The 10,828-nt window shown below is 43.0% G+C and overlaps 3 protein-coding genes across 3 annotated transcripts; 2 read left to right on the top strand and 1 right to left on the bottom strand.

Annotated features, from left to right (window-relative positions):
- Positions 1-614: 614 nt before the first annotated feature.
- Positions 615-2,548, top strand: LOC140780521 (probable polyol transporter 6). Its single transcript, XM_073126139.1, has 2 exons — positions 615-827; positions 948-2,548. Exons 1-2 carry the CDS (start codon positions 683-685, stop codon positions 2,381-2,383), a joined length of 1,581 nt encoding a protein of 526 aa, XP_072982240.1. The 5' UTR covers positions 615-682; the 3' UTR covers positions 2,384-2,548.
- Positions 2,549-4,500: 1,952 nt separating this feature from the next.
- Positions 4,501-6,631, top strand: LOC140780522 (polyol transporter 5-like). Its single transcript, XM_073126140.1, has 2 exons — positions 4,501-4,855; positions 4,956-6,631. Exons 1-2 carry the CDS (start codon positions 4,693-4,695, stop codon positions 6,371-6,373), a joined length of 1,581 nt encoding a protein of 526 aa, XP_072982241.1. The 5' UTR covers positions 4,501-4,692; the 3' UTR covers positions 6,374-6,631.
- Positions 6,632-7,397: 766 nt separating this feature from the next.
- Positions 7,398-10,826, bottom strand: LOC140780518 (plant-specific TFIIB-related protein 1). The gene is made up of 3 exons (XM_073126137.1): positions 10,139-10,826; positions 8,514-8,672; positions 7,398-8,440 (listed from the first exon to the last, which is right to left on the bottom strand). Exons 1-3 carry the CDS (start codon positions 10,745-10,747, stop codon positions 7,580-7,582), a joined length of 1,629 nt encoding a protein of 542 aa, XP_072982238.1. The 5' UTR covers positions 10,748-10,826; the 3' UTR covers positions 7,398-7,579.
- Positions 10,827-10,828: the final 2 nt, after the last annotated feature.

The following is a 10,828-nucleotide window of genomic DNA, read 5'->3' as shown; positions in this document are numbered from 1 at the left end:
CAACGTATGCAGAATCCAAATGGATACATGTCATGAAGATAGATCAAAGCTCACGTCTAACGTTAGAAGGCGACAAGACGATATATAGATTCGTCATGCATGTCGTGTGGGGTCTGCGGAGAGAAGGCTAGATTCCAAAGGAATAGTAATTGGATTCAGTCCTTATCACAATATGCGTCAAAAATTACAAGTTGCCGCCACAATTTTCACGATCGAGTTTTAATAGATCGTCAACTCCGAACGGTCTTACGGGCAGACTAATAATGTTAATTCGATATCCTTGGTAATGTTGGCCACGTCATCTCTCTCTCTCTCTCTCTCTCTCTCTCTCTCTCTCTCTCTCTCTCTCGTACCAGCAAGTAGTTGACTTTGAACGGATCGAGGACCTGGAAGTCGGATATAGTGGATAAGCACAAGAATAAAAATCACAGTTGGATTATTAATAGATGCGGTTGGTAACAGATCAAGTAGTAATAAGTGGCATCCAAAAAATTTCGATTCTTGAGCAAGGAACAGGCCGTGACCACAGCCGACGGTAACCGCACCGCACTATACTTACAACACTCATTACTTCCTTTCTATATATATATACGCATAGATTACTCGTATTAGCTGTCTCTCGTATTAATCCCCATCCTTATCGAATATCTTGCGCTCTTTGTTAATTGTGATCATAGAATAGATGGAAGAGGAGAATGCGAAGGGCTCTGCGAGTAAGATGGAAGAAGGAAATGATTCAGTAATCATTAGTGGGAAGGAGACGAGGAACAAGTATGCTTGTGCATGTGCTATCATAGCTTCTATCATCTCCATCTTGATGGGATACGGTAAGCTAGCTCTTCCCATAAACTTAAAAGATAAACTTCTTCTTGTTATACTGTTTGCGTGGATTTATTATTTGCAAGATTGAGTATTTATATATATTTGCATGTCCGAGATATTTACAGACACGGGGGTGATGAGCGGCGCAATGCTCTTCATCAAAGAGGATCTCAAGGTAAGCGACGGCCAAGTCGAGGTCCTCGCAGGCATCCTCAACATATGCGCGCTCGTTGGATCGTTGACCGCCGGCCGGATCTCCGACTGGATCGGCCGGCGCTACACCATCGTCCTCGCCTCCATCATCTTCTTCGTCGGCTCCGTCCTCATGGGCGTCGCGCCTTCCTACGCCGTCCTTATCTCCGGACGGTGCGTCGCTGGGGTCGGCGTCGGATACGCCCTGATGATCGCCCCCGTCTACTCCACCGAGATCTCCTCCCCGTCCTCCCGAGGCTTCCTCACCTCCCTCCCGGAGATCTGCATCAGCATCGGAATCTTGCTCGGTTACATCTCCAATTACTTCTTCGCGAAGCTGCCATTAGTCTACGGGTGGCGCACGATGCTCGGCATCGGCGCGATCCCCTCCCTCGCGTTGGCGATCGGCATCTTCGCGATGCCGGAGTCGCCGAGGTGGCTGACCATGCAAGGCCGGATCAAGGAAGCGAAACGAGTCCTACTCCTAGTCTCCAACACTCCCAACGAAGCCGAACTACGCTTAAAAGAGATCAAGAAGGCGGCGGGCATCGCCGATGATCACAACGAAGACGTCGTCATACTCACGAAGTCCTCTCACGGAGAGGGTGTATGGAAGGAGCTATTACTACGTCCTACGCCGCCGGTGAGGCGCATACTAATCGCCGCCATCGGAATTCACTTCTTCGAGCATGCGACCGGCATTGAAGCCGTCGTCTTATACAGCCCTAGGATTTTTAAGAAGGCAGGTATCACGACGAGGAACAAGCTCTTGCTTGCAACCATGGGTGTAGGTGTTACAAAGACGTGCTTCATATTGGTAGCTACTTTTCTAATAGACAAGGTTGGCAGGAGGCCTCTACTACTGACTAGTTTAGGTGGGATGATAGTTTCACTCACTGGGTTAGGGTTTGGGCTCACTGTGGTTGAGCATAGTAGTGAGAGATTGGTGTGGGCTATCGCACTGTCCATCTCAACCGTGTTCTTATTTGTGGCATTCTTCTCGATGGGGCTTGGGCCAATCACCTGGGTGTACAGTTCTGAGATCTTTCCTTTGAGGTTGAGGGCCCAAGGAGCTAGTATGGGGGTGGCCGTGAATAGGCTGATGAATGGAACTATCTCAATGACCTTTATATCACTCTACAAGGCCATTACAATTGGTGGGGCTTTCTTTATGTTTGCAGGGATTGCAATCTTGGCATGGATTTTCTTCTTCTTCTGTTGCCCTGAGACGAGAGGGCGGCCTTTGGAGGACATGGAGGAGGTCTTCAGCACTGGGTGGACTCCTACTACCAAGAGAACGGCAGCAAACCTGGATGGGTTTGAGATGGGGAAGTTTAAAGGTCATGAAGCAAGAGAGAGACCTACTTAGCAAATGTTTGATGCATGGATAAAAGAATATATATGCTAGTGAGGAACTCTATCTACTAATCGAGAAAAGTATAATTTTATGTAGTCTTATCCACTCTGTCGTCTTTGGAAATATTTTATTGGCTTACATTATAACAAATGTTTCCATAGTGGAATTTTATGCAAACGAACGTGGTCATTTGGGATCACATCTTACAAGATGTTTAAGTATGGTTGTAGTTAATATTTGAGAGGATCAAGATATCAATCACAATAACAAAATGATCTCGTTTCCCAAAGCTACCTATGGATAACAACAAAGTTAGACGCAACCAAAAGGACAGCAATGTCTTCATGGTATCTTTCTCATTTTGTATGCTGACATGCATATCTTTAGCGTTAATTCTATAATCGAGCATTTCATTTAGGCATTAAATGCAGTTATATATTTCCCCATCTTAATGGAGACGGAAGAGAGCCAATTATACCATCCATTTTTGACTGACGAAATAGAGATCCTTTTGGAAGTTGGCAAAAAAGTCATGCATATATATCAAATGATTTTGGATTTTTGGATTGCCATATAGTGCCACTGTCTTCTTCTCATTGACTTGAAGACTAATTTTGTTTGGTTTCAATCTTGGGCTTCTCTTCTTTTTCTCTTTGACTCTTATGACATCTCTACATCCAAATGGTCCAAACCAATACTAGTGGTGGACCACAAAAGTCCAGAATGCTCACTACCTTCCATCTACAACGTCTATCCTTCTTAATTATAGACGGGCTACATAGCTACGGCGTTGAATTGTAGTGAAAAGTAGTGCAACTAACTCACTCTATATACGTGTCTCTTTATCTTCGCAATTAGAAATTGTGGGCAACTAAAATGCTTCAAAAATTTCGACCTACTTTAATCTCGGTTAGTTACAACCAATGTGTTTACTTAACAGTTTGGAATAGCGAGATGCCAAATGAAAACTTTCCAAACCTTTTTAAATTTAACGATGGTCGATGAACAAGTTCCAATGCTCCATGATGAGAAAGTGTAGAATAATATCAGCATTTGTAGGTATCCGATTATCGTGTACTAACTAAATAGTAAATAATATAAAGATAACTAGCTATATATATATATATATATATATATATATATATATATATATATAACTTGGACTTATATGGAAAAATAAATCACCGAATAATGGAGCCAAAGAGAGAGCAGTAGTAAGGGCAAAGTGGGTTTGGGTTTCTTCTCCTTGTTTTGGTTTTGGGTGTGCACGTGATTGCACGTTGCGATGGGACAAGCCGCGTGCTTTATTTTTATAAGCAAATTACAGCTGTGGACGTACTTTTTAATTTCTTCCCGTAGACTGGCTGTGGACGTACTTGGTGAGTTGGTAGTGGAATAGTGGATTGGGGATCGCTAACCTGAGTCTTAATTTTCTTTTACTTTTTCCCTTTGAATTTTTTTAAAGAAATTTTACAAATATTATCCTCTATTTTATCTATTTTATAATCCACATCTTGTTTTCGAAATTTTTATAATTCGACGCCTATTTTTTTTTATAATTTTTATTTAATATCTTTCTTTAATTTAAACGGTATCAGTAAAAAAAAAAGTTATATTATATAAAATTTAATTTATAAATATCTAAATTATTCGTGACTTCTTTAGAGGAGGGATAAAGATAAGAAAAAAATAATTGTGAAAGTATTAAAAATAAGGTGTGAATAACAAATTAGATAAAATATAGGTTATAATTGTAATATAATTTAAAAAAAAACTAAGCTAGACCTCCGATTTGTTTTTCAATAGTTTATACTTATATACGAAGATATATGTATTTTACTACGACAGTAAAATTATTGATCTGAATAACAATTTTTTTTGTAAAAGTCGATGTCCGATTAGTGATTTATGTAAAAATAAATTACTGAATTAAAAAACTATTTATACATTAAAAAAAATTGACCTTGGTGGCACAAAATTTTTAAGTTAATTATAAATTCATAAATTATAGGTTAGAAAAAGAAGTAAACCTTTTCTATATATATAATAATTGAACTAATTATTCTGAAAATTAAATCACAATAAATTTTAAACTTCAAATAATGAACATACCGGGGGTGGCTTCACACATATATTGTTACTAACAAAGAGAGGAGAGGAGAGGAGAGCAGTAAGAGGCCAAACACTTGGCTTGGCCACTCTTGTACACAATTCCTTCTTCGTAACAGAGACGTAATTAGATCGCTTCTCTATATAAACCCATTCACTACCCATTCCCATCTAATCCTTTCATCCCTCTCGATCGCACAAGCATATTAGAAATGAGTGACCAAAGCCGAGAAGCTAAAATGGCTTCTTCGGAGAATGTTGCAGCTGAGAAGGAGGAGTCCTTTCCAAAGTTGGTAGCTCCACCAAAGCGCCGAAAAAAGTTCGCCTTCGCCTGCGCTATGCTCGCCTCCATGACCTCCATCCTCTTAGGCTACGGTAGCATTTCCATCTACCGCCCTACTTTTTTTAATCCAAATTCGCAGTTGTATACTCATATCACACGCTACGTTTCTTTTTTATCATTAATTTCGATCAGATATCGGAGTGATGAGCGGAGCGGTGTTGTTCATCAAAGACGACCTCGGCATCAACGACACGCAGGTGGAGATTCTTCTCGGCATCCTCAACATCTACTCCTTGATCGGGTCCTTCGCCGCTGGCCGCACTTCAGACTGGATTGGCCGCCGCTACACCATCGTCTTCGCTGCTATCATCTTCTTCGTCGGCGCCCTCATGATGGGATTCGCCCCTAACTACGCCTTCCTCATGGTCGGCCGCTTCGTCGCCGGGGTCGGCGTCGGATACGCCCTCATGATCGCCCCCGTCTACACCGCCGAGGTATCCCCGGCTGCCTCCCGGGGCTTCCTCACCTCCTTCCCGGAGGTCTTCATTAACTCCGGCATTCTCCTCGGCTACGTCTCCAACTACGCCTTCGCGCGCCTCCCCTTACATCTGGGATGGCGATTGATGCTCGGAGTCGGAGCCATTCCGTCTGTTTTCCTCGCCGTCGGGGTCTTGGCGATGCCGGAATCGCCACGTTGGCTCGTCATGCAAGGCAAACTCGGTGCTGCCAAGGCGGTGCTAAAAAAGACGTCGGACACCGCCGAGGAGGCCGAGGCGCGACTCCTCGATATCAAATCAGCCGCCGGGATCCCACTCGACTGCGATGACGACGTAGTCATCATCCCGAAGAAAACCCACGGTGAAGGCGTGTGGAAGGAGCTACTAATCTATCCAACGCCTCCGGTGCGCCGCATACTAATATCAGCGGTGGGGATACATTTCTTCCAGCAAGCTTCCGGCATCGACTCCGTCGTGCTCTACAGCCCGCGAGTCTTCGAGAAAGCGGGCATCCAGGAAAAGACGAAGCTCCTCGGCACGACGGTCGCCGTCGGCTTCACGAAGACAGTCTTCATCCTCGTAGCTACGTTCATGCTCGATCGTGTAGGTCGACGCCCATTGCTGCTTTGTAGCACTGGTGGTATGGTGGTTTCGCTTCTTGGGCTTGGACTCGGACTCACAGTTATCAATCAGCACCAAGATGAGAAGCTTGCATGGGCGATCGCTCTTTGCATCGCGTCCATATTAGCTTATGTTGCGTTCTTCTCCATTGGGCTCGGGCCTATCACTTGGGTCTATAGCTCGGAGATATTTCCTCTCAGGCTTAGGGCGCAGGGGGCGGCCGTCGGCGTGGCGGTGAACCGCGTGACCAGTGGCGTGCTCACCATGACCTTTATCTCGCTCTACAAGGCGATTAGCATCGGCGGGAGCTTCTTCTTGTACGGCGGGATCGCGGCGGTGGCGTGGGTGTTCTTCTTCACCTTCTTGCCGGAGACGCGGGGGAGGACCCTCGAAGGGATGGGGAAGTTGTTTGGTGTAACTGAAGAGAAGGAAGAGAAGAGAGGAGGAGGGGATGGAGTTCAGATGGCGAAGTCAAGTGGACTGAGGGAGTGATTTGCAAACAGTAAGAGGACAGGGTTGTATTTGCAAAGATGTTATATTATTATTTCACTGACATGCGTCAATGTGTAAGAAGAGACGTAGGTAGATGACCGCCAACCGAAGGCTTCTGGTTTGGGTTGGAAAGTTTAGAAAGCTCTCGTGAGTATTGTGAAAATTAAGGTAATTTCCTAAGTCTGGGAAATTATTCAACTCTGGACCTGCATTCGAAAGCATCCATATGAATGTTACTGTAGAAAAAATTCTCATTTACTGCTCGACTTTTTTTTTTTTTTTTCCTTTCTTTCTTTCTTAAACAATAACTTAGTGAAAATGACGCAAACAAGCAGTAAGAAGGACATGCCATTATTTTGGCACCGACAAAAAGACTTTAAAGTTACTTCCCAAATTTGGGGACGTCAATTTTGGACTGCAACTAGTGTCCAGAAGAATGTTAAGTATTCTCATTTAGTAGAGATTACAGGACATTAGGCAATTGTGATTGCAACCTACTATAGCAAATTAATTTCTTGTTAAGACTCTCTGTTCCTGGTAAATAAGACTTGCACGACGGAACAAAAGAGAAACTAATTAATGTATCACTCACTTATATTGCTTTGCTTTTGACCAGGTGGTAACTTAGGTGGACGAGAAAAGAAAGGCAAAGATATCCGGAAACAAGATAGATATAGTAAATGGAGTATGTTTTTGCCATGCACTTGCAAGGAGTAATCCATGATCCTTCTAGGGAGATACAAAGTCAAGGCATATAGCTACAAGAAAAGCAATTTCTTCTGATTGTCATAATTAACTCATATCCCAGCAAAAGGAGAAGACTGGTGAAGTTTCTTTCCAATCTCGAAGTGCTTTCAGTGATCAAGTTGGCTATACCAAGGGGAATTATGCCTTTAACCATAAGTTGGAGTATGTAATCTTAGAGAATCAAGACAGACTCCATTTATAGTGGTGAACTTACCTTTTCACTAATAGGGCCATGCAGAGCTGTTGCTTGCTTAGGGAAGAGTTCAGAAACAAGATATAGACAACAATAAACTTTCACTCACTAGCTATTATTACAAGTATTTAATGCAAAATTAACACAGCAGGAATTTACAAAAAATTGTCCTCTTGCAATTCATTGTTTCTGAGTCCTGACTAAGGTTAGCTTGAGCTGATTTAACACCAAGAAAATGCTTCTACATAAACAAAGTATCAAGAACTTTACTGCTTTTCCTTCTTACTGTGACCATCAGCTTCATCACTTCCACTTGGGTTTCCAATCCCCTGAAGTACAGATGCGAACTCCAGACCCAGCTGTTGTTTGGCAAATCTAGCATATGAAGACCCAGGTGCAGCTGGTGGCACTGTAAGCTGCCACTGGTTGGAGAACCTTTTAGCAGATGAAAGCACTTTTGCTTGACCCATCAAATGATCAGTATTACTGATCATCAAGTCCCTATCGACTCTGTAATCAGATTCAGATGTTGTGCATTTGGTCTCATTTAGATTACTCCCTTGATCACCCAATTGGTCCTTTTCTCGATCTGCTTTTGATGAAGATGTTCCAAATAGAAGATTTGGTTGCCAAAACACAGTCTGATTCAGTTCCCGATCATCAAATTTTGTTGGAGAACGGCCATGAGAGTTAATTTTCTTTTCTTCCTCTTCTTTAACAACAACTGGATGATCCTTCTCCTGAAGATCAGTAGTCTTACTTTGTTTTATGCTTTCCGCAGGCTTTTCCTTGTCCTGATATCTTTGAGAATGAAACAAGTCAACCAAGTCCACCTTGGCAGCTGAACGTCCTGATGTAATTGCTGTCATGGGAAAAGCCCTCTCTGGAGGCACAGCTGGAGTATAATTAGGTGGGAGTAAATCATTCCAGTTCTCCAGTAGTTCTTTATACACTTTACGAAGGGTAACCTCTGTTAGACCTGTCACTTTGCAGATCTCAGCCTGAGTTTTCCGCTTGTCTTCCAGTTGGCATGCCAGGTAAATAGCAGCAGCAGATATGCTGATTGGATTCCGACGTGTACAAAAGCACTTATTGATGACCACTTCTCCAATATGAGCAGCGAGTTCCTAAGAAGTTAATGCCAACAAAAAATGCTAAGAGTTTCATACTAGCCAATGTAATTTTTCACATAGGTTGTACCTGAGCAGATTTGTTAAGCTGGAGGAGAGTGCAAAATCTGGGCATGTGAACTGATATTGAATTGCTGTTAAGCGGTTGGCTTAGTTTCAGAGCTTCACCAAGTATTTTGATGTACTTTCCAATCTCTTTCTGAGGAAGATTGCTTGCGGTAGAGATTTCCTGGTTACATAGCAAAAGGAGGAGAGTGAACATTTGAAAATACGAGGGCCTTGGTAGCCATGGTTTTTTATTTGTCTTTTGACAAGCCTTTGTGGCTACAATTAATTTTGCAGCAAGATTTGCCGTTCAGAAGTAATTCAAGCAGTAAATGCTTCAGCTTACAAACAATTTTCTTGCTCGGAGGGAAAACATATTAACACTAAAGGAGCATAAACTTTGAAGTAGTGGTGTGCTGTTTAGCTACATTTCTATAACTGAAGAGATGGATAACTAGCAGAGACACAAATAACAAGATGTAGTTGCAAATATAGAGATTTCAAATTTCAAGCACTCTGTGAAACACTCCCATTCATCGAAACAGTGTTATTGAGATAAGGAAGGAAATTTGTGGACTAGAGGGCCAACAATACAAAAACATGGTCTGCAAGGTTCCTTTAAACAATGTTGATCTCATATATGCTAACAAACCAGTAGTCGTAACTGTCATGTATGTCAAAAAACTGTCTCAATCAAGTCATGACTGTTACGGAAGATAGTAAAAGGTGTTCTGTATGGCTATAGGCAAAATAATATAGCATACTGGCATAATGGACTTGATTCCTTTGATCATTGTCCGTCAACAAGTAGGTTTGCCATTTAAACCTTCAACAAATTATATTTAACATAAATAAGATATTACATTAAAGACATTAATAGAAGGAACTATCCGCATCGTGAGGGTAGCTTGCATTAGAAGTTAAATTGGGCAAGATAAACTAGTTCTCATGTCTAATGTATGCATACAAGAATTTTGCCTGTTGATCTGAAACATCCATAAGGCTGCCAAGGACCAGTCCTCTCTCTAGATTATTTTCTGAAATTAACTGACAGCAGGATAAATGCCTATATCATTGACACCAAATAGAAGTTTTCACGAGAATAAGAAAACCAAACCCAAATTTACCAAACTAAACTTGAAGCCTACAGATCAATAGGAAAAAGTATCATAGGACTTACAAATCCAAGTTCTCAGCATTTAACTGAAGGCTTGACTATTTTCATCTATCATACTTTGGCAAACAAGCTTGCACCAAAGGTGCTAAAACTTTTACTATGATTCACAAGATTCTTCACATAATTATGAGAAGACAATAAAGCACAGGAATAGAGAAAAATGATGTCTGTAAAGAGCTGCGTTGAACTTCTGTACTGTACTAGCATAATATGATAAGGTGTTTATTTTCCTTTCTGATCGATAACTTAGTATGATATGATAACATCAAGAAATGAATCATCTCTTTACATGACAAAGGAGTTTTATATCCCCAAAATTAAGCTTCAGTGTAAAACAACAAAAGTTATATCCCACAATAGAAGGCAACTATAGCTACAAACTCATGCCCTAAATTATCAAACACTTGCCCAGTGACCCAATTTAATAACAAAACGGACAAACGGGAAACGGGTAATAGCAGAAAGATCTAAACCTGGAGAGTCCTGGGCTCCTGCGCCTCGCGAATAGCCTGCACGAGCGCCGCCGTAGCGAGTGCCTCGACACTCCGGTTCCTCAGACAAGTAGTAGACGAGCAATCCTTAAACAGCTCGAAGGCATGGTCGGCGATGTCGTGGTCCAAACCTAGAATAGACGCCACATCGAGGATTTGGAGGTAAGCCCTCAAATTGTCCACGGAAACATGAGGCCCAGACGAATCCGTGGAGGACGAATTAGAGTTACAATCGAGGGCGCGCTCGAGCTCGGCGAGGTGTCCGGAGAAGGAGGAGGAGGAGCGAGCGAAGACTGGGGTGGACTCGAGGGACCAAGTGGAGAAGGCGGTGATGAATCCGGTTGGGTGGAAGGGGTCTTCGTCGCCGGCTTCGGCGTCAGTGTCGGTGCCGAGGATTTTGGGATGGAGGTCGGGGGTGACGAGGGGGAGGGGGTTGTCGATGGCACGGAGGAGGAAGAGGGGGTGGGTTTGGGTTTGGCGCTCCTCAATGACGCGGCCGCAGGAGCAGCACTCGGTGACGGAGCGGCCGGAGGACGTGGCGGCGCAGCGGCCGTGGGTGGAGGAGCAGTAGGGGCACCGGACTTCCCACATCGATTGAGTCGGGACTCGGGAGGAGGTACTCTGCTGCTCGAGCACTAGTCTACTTGTAGTAGTGATCAATCAGCGGCTTAG

The sequence above is a fragment of the Typha latifolia genome, chromosome 1 (genome assembly GCF_019914945.1).
Source record: "Typha latifolia isolate L0001 chromosome 1, TyphaL0001v2, whole genome shotgun sequence".
NCBI classification, from domain to species: Eukaryota; Viridiplantae; Streptophyta; class Magnoliopsida; order Poales; family Typhaceae; genus Typha; species Typha latifolia.
The sequence above is the reverse complement of the archived record's forward strand: the minus strand, read 5'-3'. Positions and strand labels throughout refer to the sequence as shown.

What these genes read in the sequence shown, in the direction of transcription:
- LOC140780521 (XM_073126139.1), top strand. Translation starts at nt 683, where the DNA reads ATGGAAGAGGAGAATGCGAAGGGCTCTGCGAGTAAGATGGAAGAAGGA. An exon ending in CTCCATCTTGATGGGATACG is followed by an intron (nt 828 to 947) that starts GTAAGCTAGCTC and finishes AGATATTTACAG; the next exon opens with ACACGGGGGTGATGAGCGGC.
- LOC140780522 (XM_073126140.1), top strand. Translation starts at nt 4,693, where the DNA reads ATGAGTGACCAAAGCCGAGAAGCTAAAATGGCTTCTTCGGAGAATGTT. An exon ending in CTCCATCCTCTTAGGCTACG is followed by an intron (nt 4,856 to 4,955) that starts GTAGCATTTCCA and finishes AATTTCGATCAG; the next exon opens with ATATCGGAGTGATGAGCGGA.
- LOC140780518 (XM_073126137.1), bottom strand. Translation starts at nt 10,747, where the DNA reads ATGTGGGAAGTCCGGTGCCCCTACTGCTCCTCCACCCACGGCCGCTGC. An exon ending in AGGAGCCCAGGACTCTCCAG is followed by an intron (nt 8,673 to 10,138) that starts GTTTAGATCTTT and finishes CTATGTAACCAG; the next exon opens with GAAATCTCTACCGCAAGCAA. An exon ending in AGCTTAACAAATCTGCTCAG is followed by an intron (nt 8,441 to 8,513) that starts GTACAACCTATG and finishes TTAACTTCTTAG; the next exon opens with GAACTCGCTGCTCATATTGG.